The sequence below is a fragment of the Mustela lutreola genome, chromosome 3, assembly GCF_030435805.1.
Source record: "Mustela lutreola isolate mMusLut2 chromosome 3, mMusLut2.pri, whole genome shotgun sequence".
Classification (NCBI taxonomy): Eukaryota; Metazoa; Chordata; class Mammalia; order Carnivora; family Mustelidae; genus Mustela; species Mustela lutreola.
In genome coordinates this window covers 37,390,446-37,404,746 of record NC_081292.1, presented here as the reverse complement: position 1 = coordinate 37,404,746, position 14,301 = coordinate 37,390,446, and the positions used below count along the sequence as shown (strand labels likewise).

Sequence of the window (14,301 nt, the reverse complement as noted above, 5' to 3'; positions counted from 1 at the left end):
TAAAAAATACTTTTTAAAGAATATACTATATAAACCAGAAAAAAAAAGTTAAAAAAATACACAGTAACAGAAAAAGTCAAAACAGAAAAAAAGTCACTATTTAGTCATAATTGGGACTAATAAAAGATTGACCAATCTTTATCATTACAGAAGGTTATGGGAAAGCTACTGAAGTTAACTTCAAAAGCCTAGCAGTAAAAAGTGATTGTAATGTCAGTAAAACTCTGAAACAGATCAAATAGACCCTAAGTAGTACTAATCCACTGCATCTTTGAACATATATATTTGGTGTTTTTTTTTTTAAGCTGAAAAGCTTTTCCTTTTTTTCTTTAATTTGTTTCCAACATCCTGTTTAAAAAAAAAAGAAAGAAAGAAAGAAGAAGAAGGAGGAAAGAAATCCAACTGTACAACTATTAGCAGCAGCTCAGAGTATAGAAACTTTACCTTCATTCAAAGATAATATGAGTTAAGATTTGAAATGTCTTTTCCTTTTTGGCCTGGTTCTGGAAATCCAATGTAGAGAGAGAGAGCTTCTCTCTGTCCATACAAGTACTTATGTGACAAGGATATATACAAACAGATGAATCAATGGAAGTTACAGAAGTGAATTTAACTATTTTTCCTTCCTGTTTGTCAGCTTAAGTTCTCAGATCAAAATGAGATGTTTGTGATGTGATTGACATTTTTAATTTCAATTTCAATTTTTTCCCTTCAGATCCTGGGAAGACTCTGCCTGAAGCCCTTGATTACTGCACAGTTTGGCTGCAGACAGTGCCTGGAGAAATAGACAGCAAAAGTGGTATTCCGCCATCCCTGATAACACTACAAATTAAAGACTTTCTTAATGGACCAGGTAAGAAAGTCATAATTCAAATGTGTATACACTTTCTTCATGTGAGTATATTAACATGTACTTATGTTCTGTTAGAAATTGTGACCTCCTTGCAAAAAACAAATTGTTTGTTTATTTTCCAGAAGTGTATTCTTCTCAGGCTGACCATTTTAAAGATTAAAAGACAAATATTAATATGCATTAAAAATTACCTTTGGTCTGGAGTGCCTGGGTGGCTCAGTTGGTTAAGCATCTGCCTTTGGCTCAGGTCATGATCTCAGGGTCCTAGGATCAAGCCCGGAGGCAGGCTCCCTGCTCAGTGAGGAGTCTGCTGCTCTCTCTCCCTCTGGCCTTTCCCCAGCTTGTGCTCTTTCTCTCTCAAATAAATAAATAAAATCTTTAGAAAAAAATTTCCTTGGTTCTGACAAAAAGTAGTTACCAAAGAATAATGGACTGTAAGCCAAAGACCAAAGACTTTATTTCTACCTTTTCTGCTAATTGTGTGACCTTAGGCAGTTGATCTAATCTCCTATGCCTCAGTTTCCTTACTGTAAACAAAAAGAATAAAATAGATGGGTGGTTGGATGGATGGATGAGATACATGATATATATACATAAAATAGTATACATAGATATATTCGATTAGTTAAGTATACTTATTTCAAATACTTAGCAATGCACTTGAGAGATTAACGCTCAGTTTTAGGTAGATAGATATGGTTATCAAAATGTACTGAGTGTTTATCAGTCCCAGGTACTAAGTACTTTACATACTCATCTAGACCCAAGGAGGAGGCACTGTAATTATCCCTGTTTTATGAATTAGGAAGTTAAGACTTAACAATGTGAAGGAATGGCAGTGGAGCCATTCAAACCTAGGTCTTTATGATTCCAAGACCTAGATCACTTCTGTATTACATTGATTTTAGCATAACCTTAGATTTTTCCTCTCTTCTCTTTTTCCTCTTCTTTCTTTTTCCTGCTCTGTCCTTCATGTCATGCTCCTCTTCCTCTTCTTTTTATTATTATCCCTCCCTCACTTCTGTGAGATCTTAACGAATTATTTAATAAAAATTACTACATTTTGATTTGTTTTATTTTATACCTACATTGCTTCAAAACATATTAGTCATCAAAGGAATATTGGTTTCTTCATTTTAATTTAAAATTTAAAACAATGGTGTTAAACTGTCTTGAGATCTCTAGCAATATTATGCAAGGCATGAATTTTGAGGGGTGAAAATATCCCTGCATAGACCTGGTTTAGTGTGTGTCACGGCCAACCAATGCACTCATGAGCCGTAGCGACAGATTGAAGAAGGCCACTTGTCAGTATGTATGGAGTAAAGAGAGCCTAAAGCCATCTACACTGCCCCTTTCACTGGGGTCCTGTTCTTTCCAGTGCTGGGATTTAAAAGGTGCAGAAGTATGAAGAACTATTTCTGATCATTATAGGTATCTAGACATGGTTTTAGGGACTCAAAGGAAAGCAAGAAACTGATTATGAAGGCTAAGAGAGTCATTAAAGTTGGAAGAAGGCTTTGGGGTGAGGTAATGGATAGATTGAGAATAATGTGAGTCCTAGTACTTGGCTAGTGAGTGTGAAATACCATATTTCATTGAGTCCAAGCCATCATCAATTGTAGGAAAAACATTTTATGTACAAAGAAAAAAAATCTGCTATTTAAACTATGATACAGTGCTTTCTTATTGTATACATTTCATGGCACTTCCTGACTTCAAAGTTGTTCACATGTAAAAGACTGAACGTGTTAGAATGGGTGAACTTGGGTGAGAACATATGGTTAGTTCATGGAGAAGTGAGAAAGAAACTTGGGTTTCCCTCTTTTCTTTTTTAGTTTCAGATTTTTTTGCTTTCAGGCACAGTCTTTGTGTTTCTTGTGCTTCAAGTTAAACATTACATATATGCCATTCTTAATTTTATGTTTATTCAATAAGAGTGATAATCTTTCTGGAGATTCAAACTTTTAAACAAATGGGTTGAAATCATTATTTTATAGTAGAGCTTCTCAGACTCAAGTGTGCATCTGAAGCATCTCTGGTGAACATGTTCAAATGCAAACGGTTTGGGATGCCTGGGTGGCTCAGTTGGTTATGCATCTGCCTTCTAAGCTTAGGTCACAATCCCAAAGTCCTGGGATCAAGTCCCATGTTGGGCTTCATGCTCACGAGGGAGCCTGCTTCTCCCTCTGTCTGCTGTTCCCCCTGCTTGTGCGCTCTCTCTAATAAGCACATAAAATCTTTATTAAAAATGAAAATGGTTTAATAGTTCTAGAAGGCGGGAATGAAATTCTACATTTCTAACAAGCTCCCAGGTAAAGTGGGATTAGTGCTGGGGACTACACTTTTGTAACGAGCTTTTATGATTCATGAGTGAATGAATGAATGAATGGATACACAAACAAACAGACACATAGACACACACACACACACACAGAGCTGTTGAGGACCAAACTGCAGATATTTTGGGGCATAGGAGAGAGGAATTCTTTCTAAAGAATGATGAGTATTTTTTTTTAAATGGTACCTTTATTATGAAAAATCAAATACAGTGTCTAATTAATGGTTTAGGTTTTTCAAACTCTAAAACATTTTAACCAAGAGTAGTTTGCTTTGAGGAAAGATTAGTGGTGTGGAATTCCACTACCTACTAACCTAACATCTTTGAACTGCTCCAGAATTTACTATCGTAGACAAAAATGTCCGAAATGCAAATAATTTCTCATGTAAAGTCTATAAGTAGATGTTAGTCCATAGACTAATCATATTCTCTTATTACACAGCCAAATTGCCATTCTGTATTAATTTAGAGATCAATAGAAATACAGGACACATAAAGTAATTTTTATATTATTTTATAGATTTTTGGCAACTCAAGAAAATTCTCTTTTTTCCAGATTTTAGAAAATAGTATACTAAGAGGAATATCATTTATGCTAAGACTATGGGAACAAGCTTCAGCTTTATAATATTCCATAATGTCATTCACTTCCTTTAAAAAAAATAAAGTATTTTGATTTGTATGTGGTGTTATCATTAAGAATCTTTTTCTACCATTAGTTTTTTAATCTAGATGCATATCCTATTTAAGTAACACTCCCAGAGTTTTATACTACAGATCTAAAATGGTATTTTTACACTTATTCTTTCCTTGCTCCTGAATTAACATTTCAGGAGCAATAAAAGTTATGACCCTGAAGAATACAGGAAATTCAGATTATATTATATGGGTTTTCTTCTTAAGGCGCAAACTTAACAGCTTTTGAATTCAGCCATACAGATTTATTTTGCAGGGATTATTTGTCTAAACAATGTGATACAAATGCTGCTCTTCAGCACTTGTTTTTGGAAAAATAATTCAGAGTTCTTGAGTATTCCCTTATTTCCTCTGTTCACTTAATAGTACATTAGAGCAAATAGTAGGTCCCAACTTCTACATCAAAAAGCCCTTCAAAGCTCTCTCACCCCCATCTCCTTCCTTCAGAGGCAACAGTTGTACCCATTAGCAAGGTCAGTGGCTTGGAGAAACCTGGAAAGCAGCAGCTACCAGAAACCCGCTAGAATAATATCTCCAGCAGGTGATAGATTAGTTGGAACAAATTGGAACCATTGCAGTTCAGCAATCCTGGTTTCTTTCAAGCTGTTTTTAAAATGTCGTCATTTTAATACACAATCTAAGCCCTGCAGAACAGTCCACAGCAGGTTAATTTGAATCATATGATGTGTCACTGCCCTCAGCTGACATGAGCTCTATTCCATGTGTGAAGCCATAATAAATCCATTCCCAACCGAGGAGAATTCCCCGTGAGAAGGTGAACTAATCCAGGCCTCACACTGGCATGCTAGCCCCCTGTAATTGAAAGCAGGGCCACCTGTTCCCAGCACAGTTAGCCTATAGAGAAAAAATTAGCATTAGATCAGATACTTCTTATATTGAAAAATCATTCATAGTTCTTGCAAATTCAAATTCAGCTGTGAACTGCTTGGTATGACATCATACAAAAACGTAGGAATGTGCCCACTTGATCCCAGTTTAAAAGTTTTGTTAACCATAGGATTCCTTAACTTTGAAATGAGAAAAAAATTTTTTTTAATTTAATGAGAGCTGACACGTGAGAAGAAGAACTGAGAAGGGTGCATATTTTTCTAATTAACTCAGGGTCATTTGTAAAAACATTTGAGCTCCCTGGTATTTTTTTCATTGTTCCTTTGCAGACATATTTTTGAACACTGTCACTGTTATGACATTTAATGAAATGACATTTAAATGACAACAAAGAAAAATTTGTGCCAAACTGGGAGAACATTAGCACATCATTTATGTTTTCTTATAAATTAATTAGCATACTGCAGTCTTCATATAATTTAAGTAATAGGGTTGTATCAAACACGGTTATGACTGCAATTTCACATTTATTTTAATATACGGTATACTGGTGTTTGTAGATGAAATACATAACTGCTAAAATCTTTTTCTTTTAATAAAATCATTTCTTTAGCCTCTCCCTGTTTACCCTGCTCATTAATTTGCCTGTATAGTTTTCATGTCATTTTAATTTCATTCTGGCTTTGGATTGGTTTCAGCTCTGGTTTTATTTGATTTTTGTTTTAAAAATTTCACTTTTTTTTTTTTTTAAATTTCACTTTTAATGGGTTGTGATCCTATTTTAAACACTTTTCTCATGTTTTATGGATTAACATACTGTTTTATAGGTTGTGATTCTAATTTTTATTTTTACAGAATTTCTGAACATCTTAGTATAATCTTATTTGCATAAACTTCCTTGATTTGAATGAAAAAATACGTATATTTTAATGTATACTATTACATAATGTAAAATATTACTTTAAAAAACTCAGATACAGTATCACACCATTCAAATAGGTTTATGTAAATAGAGATTTTAAGCTATTTACCTCCAGATGTGAATTTTTGAAATGTTTTTATTTTTCTTGGTGAATTCTGCTTTTATATTCTTTTACTACTGAATTAATTACTCAGTGGGGATTAATTCAGATATGCCTTGAAAGTACTTGTTCAGAGGACTTAAGGCACCTAAAAAGGATGACCCAAATAACCTGTTGACATTTTCTGGAGTAAAATAAAGACGAAGTAAGAGAATATTTAAACACAAGAAAATTTCAGCGTGAAAGAAAGCATCTTAAGGAGCTCATTTTAATTAATTTCTCTTCATGCATCCCTGATAGTTAACCCTTTGCCTCTTTTCTCTTTCCAGAAATGGAGCCAAGGCCCAGGCCCTCAAGTTCTATCTTAATAATTCACTTTTACAACCATACTTGCAAGCTATCTTCTACATTTAAGAAATGTAAATGAGTTAATAAAACAATAACCACCTTGACTTCTACATTTCCCCAGTTTTATGGGTTCCAATTTGCAGCATCAGCATTACATTATCATAGTTCATTTTCCCCCTGACTTACCGAAATGGTAAACTTGATGTCAGGGTGTCAAATAGGGAATGGACCAAGAATTTTGAGACCCAAGATAGCCTTTCATTATTTCAACCTTACTTTTTCAACTCTAACTTGTACCTTTGGAAAAAATGAGAAAAGTGGATGACTTCTAATTTTTAAATGTTTTTCTCTTACTCCTATAACAACATGATTTTAATAACAGATTTTTCACTGTACAACCAGAAAGCCATATTAATTTTCGTACAAACACTGTACAGTGAGGGGACTTGAAGTCTTCTTTGAAAGCTGGGTGACCATGGTACCTCCAGGGGACTATACATGGCTAAGTAATGGTACTGGAAGAGTCACGAAAGCTGGTTGTGAGTGTGGCCAGATGGTAAGAAGCAGTACAAGGTCTCCTGCAGGGAACTCAGTGGTATGTCAATTACTTAGATTCCTTATTTCTTCATGTGGTCCAATTCTGTCAGGATTATTTCTTCTACTAAAGAGAATGAGGGTAATTGAGGGGATATCTTTCTAGGATCATGCAGCAGGCGAAGGTGGAAGAAAAAGAGAACATTATTTGGCTTCTACTGACTGTAGCCTTGCAACTTTGTGCTTGTATGCAGGACTTCTTCCTCTCCAACCTGTGCCTTTCCCGGGGACACAGTACGGGGCCTTCTGTCCATCTCTCTATAGACAGTAAGCTCAGCTGTCTCTTTTATGCTAAGAACTCCCAAATGCCTAGCTCTAGTTTTGGCTTATTCAACTCCAGAACTGTTTCCCCATATGCCCATTAGATGTGTTTAGTTATTTAAAATTCAATATGTTTGCATTAAATTAAACCATTTTTCTCTCCTCTCCTTATTCATCCCTGCCCTTAGGTATAGTCTTCAAATTTCTTCACATGTGCTAGTGATAGCAACACTATTCCAGTCATGTTTTCTCACAATTTTACTATCACTTTTGGTTCATCCTGTTTTCTTTTTAATTTTAGGTCCTCTTCATTTTTCCCTTGAAATGGTCCTCCATTATGTTTACTACATCCCTAGTTTAGGTTTATGCCCTATTGACTTCCTCAGTCTGTTTACTGGCAGCCTTCCTCCAGATTCTCCTTTTACTCACGAATCCTGTCATCCCCTGTGCCCTTGCTAAATGAGGCTCCCCTGCCAAGCTCCTATGATGTTGACCATCCAGCTCCCTCAGTTCATCTGGTCAAAGCTCTCCTCAGCCCTAAAGGCTCTCTCTAATCTGGTATCATCTGGTTTAGCTGTCACTAAGCAGGTGATCCTAGGTAAGATTATTTTACTTCTTTGAGCCTCAGTATTTTCTTCTATAGGAGAGCTATTTTAAGATTCCTTCAGGTTCTAAAATGATGGCTGTAATCCCTACTGGAACTCTTCATTTATTTTCACACCAGATATTGTGAGCAATGGCAGTATGCTCGGTGTTGTTCTAAGCAGTGCCTTCTCTCAAGAAATGCACATAATCAGATAGAAAAGACATCATGCAAAGTAACATATAATGATAAATCAATATATGTTTCATGAAGTTCCGTGGATTCATTAGAGGTTCAGGGAGGCTTCCCGGAGTAACTGACCCTGCATGGGACACAAGGGAGTTGACCAAGGACCTCAGAGGGGCGAGTGGATTTCTTGGCAGATATGTGCAAAAGACAGGATGGAGAGAGGCATCATGTCAGATTACAGGAAATGAAAACAGGGAGGAGTGAGGGAACCAGTGCTATGAGGTAAGACTATAAAGAGAGGCAGAGACCAGGCCTTACTGACCATAATCAAGGATTTGGGGGTTTTTATCTTAAGAGTGGTGAGGAATCATCAAAGAGCTGTCAGCAGGACATGTATGTGGTGGGGGAGGGAGGAGGTGTGTGTGTTGATATGGTTATATCTGCATTTTGAAAAAATAACTATTTGCAGGGTGGAGAACACTAATAAGGGCTGAAGTAGATGCAAGGGAGCAGTTAGGAGAATATTGTAGTAGTACTGGTGAGAGGTAACTACAGGTCGGATCAGGGAATGGTGATAAGAAATAGAGAAAAGTGAAAGAATTGGTAGATATTGGGAAGGCAAAATCTACAGACCATGGTAATGGAGTGGGGAGAGAATGGGTAAGGGAGAAAAACATGGCTTCTGGGTCTCTGACTGGTCTAACTGGATGAATGGTGGTTTGTCCCCACAAAGTTCATGTGTTGAAATTCTAATATCCACTATGATAGTATTTGGAGATGGGGGCCTTTGGGAGTTAATTAGGTTTAGATGAAGTCATGAGGATGGTGGCTCCCTCGTGTTGGGATAATACACTTATAAGAAGAGATGCCAGAGAGCTTGCTGTCTCTCTCCCTCTGCCATGTGAGGACACATTGAGAAGGTGGCTATATGCAAAAAGAGAGCCTTCCCCAGAAACCAATAGTGCTGGCACCCTGATCCTAGCATTCCAGCCTCTAGAAATGTGGGAAAATAAATTTCTGTTGTTTAAGCCACCAGGCTCTGGTATTCTGTTACAGCAGCCCAAGCTAAGACAGGTGGTAATTGTGATTACTAAGATGAGAATACTTGAAGAGAACCACATTGTTTTTAGTTTGGTTTGGTTTTCATTTGTGAGAATATCGAGAGATCATGAGTTTTGTCCTGGATATGTTGAGTTTGTGGCAGTTATTCATACAGATCTGGGGCTCACGAGACGAAGACCAGTGATAAAAGATTGAATGTTTTAGAGTCTTTGGAATATAGATTCTAAGTCAAGCCATGGCCTGGATGAGAGATTACTCAAGAGAAGAGTAGAGGGGAAGTAGAGAAAAGAACCTAAGACTGCATGTTGAGGAAGTCCAATCAGGATTTTTACTGGCCAGAAGGGAACTTGGGCCAAGAGGAGAATTTGAAAAGCATAATGTCCAAGAAGCCAAATCATTAGCGCTTTGAGACATAGAAAGATGAGGAATTGAAAATATCTTGTAGATTCACAGTCGTTGTGACTACTAGTGTTTTCCCCCATCAGGTTAACCTGGATAGAAAATAGTCTAGAATGCATTGAGGTAAATGGGAAGGGGAAAAAAAAAATAGTAGAAGCCAAGAGTATAAATAACTCCTTCAAGAAGTTTGTGAAGAGTAGTAATAAAGGATAGTATATGAAGGAACTCCTGGGGTCATGGTCTGGGGATTTTGTTTTTATGATGAAAGGAACTTGGGTTTTCTCGTATTTAAATGTTCACAAGAGGAATCTAGTTGAGAGAAGAATTAGGTAAACTGAAAAAGAGAAAAGATCAATGAGGTGCCCAAGAAAGAGGGAAGGAGAAGTATCCAATACATATTTGAAAGACCCAGTTTTAAATTAGAGAAGCAACAGATTCTCTAATTTTCATAACAGGTTAAGGAAGGGAATTGGAAAGGGGCATATGCAGGTAGATTTTTAGTTTGATAGCAAGAAATTGATTGAAATCTAATGGCTTTAACTTTCTCCCTGAAGTTAGAAGCAAGATCACCTATTGAAGTTGAAGAGGGACAAGGGTGTGATGGTTTGGAGGCAGAACAGCTTGACATCATGTTCCAATGTGACTTTTTCATATGCCATGTGCATTCTCATCTCTGTGTCTTTTTTTTTAACTTTTACATCATGGAAATTTTCAAATATATACAAAAGTATACTACGTAAGTAATTGTCAGCTGTGGGCAGTATTGTTTCTTAGTACACCACTTCCTCACCTTCTGTATTATTTTGAAGCGAATCCCATGCATCATATCACTTATAATATTTCAGTATTATGTATCTCTGTGATAAGAACTTTTAAAAACGTGACCACAATACTATTATCAAACATGAAGATAATCATTCTTCAGTGTTATCAAATATATAGTCACTGTTCAAATTTCCAGTTATCTAATACATATGTGTGCAGAGAGGGGAAAGGGAAAAATGTATGTGGATGTGTGGGTGTTTGTGTGCATGTGTATTTCTTGGGATTTTTTTTAAAGCAGAAGCCACATATGTTCTGCGCATGACTATTGGTTGATATGTCTTTCTATTTTCTTTTAATTGTTAGGTTTTCTCCTCTATCATTTTTCATCTCTTGTAATTTATATATTGAAGAAGATCATTTATCTTATAGAGCTTACCACAGATTGTATTTAGCTATTTAGTTGAGAGAGGGAGAGAGCGAGCTGAGAGAGGGGGAGAGGGAGAGAGAATCCCAAGTAGACTCCCCAATGAGTGCAGAGCCCCACACAGGGCTCTACCTCACAGTCCTGAGATCATGACCTGAGACGAAATCAAGAATCAGACCCTTAAACTGACTGACCCACCCAGGCACCCCATCACAGTTTGGATTTTGTCTATTCCCCTGGCTTCTGTATTTGCTACATAAAAATTGGTAGTTGGTTTAACCTATTCAAGTTTGCTTATTATTGTTATTTTTTTTAGTAAGACTATTCTATAAAAGGGTTTGGATTGTTGCATCAGAAAGCACATAATATCTGAAGGTCTCTTTTTGTATTGTTAAAGGCCATTGATGCTAAATGCCTGATTTCATTGGAGATTACAAATAGTAATATTTTCATACTAATACTCCTTGTCCATGTATTAACTAACTAAGATACTTAAAAGAAACATTCCTTCATCTACTACTTGTTTACTCAATACCATTGCTCATCTAAGGAAGGTAGGATAAATACTGAGTTCTGTTCCTTTATTTAAAATGAGTTTTTTTTAGAATGAGTTGATTTTCAGAAGAGAACTTTTTTACAATGTATGCATTTATCAGATCATCATAATGTATACTTTAAATAACTTAAAATGTCATTTTTCATTTGAATCTTAATAAAGCTGGGGAAAATGAATTATTTTTCTGGTGTATTCCATTAGTAGCCAATTAGTTGTTGCTTGGTATTATTCTTAAGTCATTATTTTTAATGCTACTCCAATTATCTCATCATTGGAAGTGTGAATCTCTAGAAATTAGATTCTTCATGTTTTTAATCTTCCTTCACTGTGGGATCTTTGTTCCCTTATCGTGAAACAGAATTTGGCTGTTCCCAAAAAGTAGCTCTGCTGTGTCCAACCCAGAATGAGTATAAGCCATCACTGAGAAAAGCAAAAGAGAAAAAGAAAGGACATAGACATCAAAGGAGCAGCCAAAATTATTAGAGCAATAGAATATGCTTAGCCCTTTTTTTTAAAAAAAGATTCTATTTATTTATTTATTTATTTGTCAGAGAGAGAGAGAGGGTGTGTGCGCATGCAAGCGCACAAGCAGGCAGAGTAGCAGGCAGAGGCAGAGAGAGAAGCAGGCTCCCTGCCGAGCAAAGAGCCCAATGAGGGACTCGATCCCAGGACCCTGGAATCATGACTTGAGCTGAAGGCAGCGGCTTAACCAACTGAGCCACTCAGGCGACCCATCCCAAAAAGGCAAGCCCTTTTTGATGACTGTTTAAAGAGAAAAGTTCATTTAGAGAAGTTAAATTTAACATACTCATTTTAGAAAACCAGTACATTTACCCTAGAATCAGAGCATTTATGTTGTGATTGGAGAGGGGGGATAAAATGTAGTCAAAAAAGTCAATGCCGGATTATAAGAATATGTGTACAAGAGTAATGCTGGTGGTGATGATGCCCACATCCCTCGTGTCAACACTGTGAACTGCCCCAGCTGACCTGGGCAAGAACATGTGTCAGGCCATGTCTCTGAGCTTCCTCAACAGCACATGGGACAGTTTATTCCCAGTTGCTCTGGTCTCCCATTGTTAACTGGACTACTCACATGTGCCACTACTGAGGTCTTTACACTTCACACCTTCAATAAAAATACATTGATCTCATTGTCATTGGCAACTTTCCAGGTTTTCTAGTTCTCACACCTGTGAATACTCAGTCTCCACTGTCCATTATCATCAGGAGTATGTTTACTTGGACACTGTTGTAAAAATCTGAATTTGAATTACTAAATAAGAAAAAAATGTTCTATGACCTAATAACAAAAAATATTTTTTATTAGAGATACTATAATTCATAAAGTCATACAGATTTGTTCTGTTTTGCATTTACCTCTCTAAAATGGGGGTAAGGTGTAGGAAGCACCATCATTCCTATGCCTGTACATAGCCACCACCACATATGTACTGTTTACTGAGCAAGCCTTACTGGTCTTAAAAAAAAGTGTCTCTTACAAATAAAATTCCAAAGGAAGAAACACTTAACAAAGAAGTTTTCTTTCATAAATGTTATGATTTGGGTATAACAAGCCATATTGAATCCATTGGGTTTTTGGTAATAGATTTCAAAATACATCATAAATGTAAGTAATATGATGACTAATGGGTCAAGTAAAGTTGGAACATTTTAAATAAGAAAATAGCTGGAACAGTTTTCAGGAAACTTTTCCAGTTGATGTTTGGTCCCCCACAAGGTGTGTATTAACATAAACTTAGGGGAATCACCTCTGGGGCTTGAATTCGCTCTCTGATTTCATTACTACAATATGATTCTTTTCCTTTCACTATTAAGTCATCTCCTAGGGTGATGGGAGCGTAAAATAAGTGTAATTTATTTGTATTTGTCTAATCTCCTTTTAACTCAATAGTCATCTCATCATTCCGTTTCCTGGTAGCTGTTCAGAAAGTTTTGAGGGGTGATTAGAATCTGATAATTGACAGGCATGCATTTGCTTGGTAACTTAGAGATATAGACTGTGTTCTGGGGATGATGAGAAATTATATCTGGCAAAGGCACAGATGACTCAGCTGGCAGATTGTCTATTACTGCATATTCTTAAAACCTGAACTTTGAAAGTAATCCATTTATTAAAATTTGATGAGGATTATGAAAAAAATCTAAACCTTTTAAAACAATCTGATAATAACTGGAATAAAATCCACATTGACAACTTAATGGCTGGTTCTTTATCCAGGTATAATTCCAGTTCCTGTAAAACATTATATAGCTCCCACTGTGTCTCTGTTGAAGAAAACTTTTCTAGTCCATTTTTATTACTGTTTTCATCTTAATAATGAAGTTAATGTTTTTCATCACTTTTCAAGTATAAATACTAGAAAATACAAACTACATTGCTCATTTTTTTGTTTAAAAATGCCAGACTCTTTTGTTGCATAATTTTTCCCATTTGTAAAAATCATCTTCCTGTCATGATGAAACTGAAAATATTTATAATAAAGGCACTAATTTTTCTACCCAAAAAAGTGATTGCTAGTTCAAGGATGTGAAAGTTTTAAAGGCACTGGGTGGGTAATAAATGTAACAGTACAAATTTGTAACACTTTCAGATATGACAGTAACTTCATGATTTTAGTTGAAGGATTCATACATGTTGATGGACTTTACCCAAACCTTAACAGGCACGATTTCATTTGTGGTGCTTTTCATTCTGGTACATGCTTCCTGTCTCTTGGTGCAGCTAGTACTTTTGAAAGGAATACCTGGTATTACAGAGTAACCTCATTTTTGCTCTGCTTTAGGGCTCTTGGCTTTATAGCACTCTCCAGTTTGTCCAAATGGGACTGCCCAGTCTCTCTGTTTACACCTGGACACAGCTCTAGAGGGGCAGGGATGAGGGACTGCATGTGCTGCTTGGGGGGCACCCTGCTGAGATGTTGCACCATATGCAAACAAACATACAAAAAAAATTTTTTTTAAGGTGAATTACTTAAATGTTCTAGATTTCTATTTGTTTCTTATAAAAAGTTAACAATAGTGGTCTTGTGCTATGTATATATAGTTCTATTAGAGTTTTGAACTTTATGAAAACTTTTACCAGCTGCTGTTCAGTGACTGTGAGATTGTACTCCTAGGTTGAAGATTACCCAAAAAATGAAGTTTTGATGTATACATCAGTTTTGACATGACCCCCCCCCCCAGGAAGGATAAGTCAAGCGAACGAAGTGTCCAAAGAAGCCCTCCTTGACCAATCCACTGGTTTGAAAGAGGGTTGTCTAGAAACCAGCACCACAAAAAATTAACATTAAAAATTCACATTTCAAATTCATTAAATAAAAGAAATATGAAAGAAA

At 36.2% G+C, this 14,301-nt stretch overlaps 1 protein-coding gene across 7 annotated transcripts in view; it reads left to right on the top strand.

Moving 5' to 3' along the window:
- VPS13B (vacuolar protein sorting 13 homolog B) overlaps positions 1–14,301 on the top strand; it is a 792,142-nt gene that overhangs the window by 590,926 nt on the left and 186,915 nt on the right. For all 7 annotated transcript variants that reach the window (XM_059165934.1, XM_059165936.1, XM_059165932.1 and 4 more), the window contains one exon: positions 716–853. In XM_059165934.1, the coding sequence (XP_059021917.1) occupies positions 716–853 (138 nt within the window). The remainder of the gene's footprint in view (positions 1–715; positions 854–14,301) is intronic.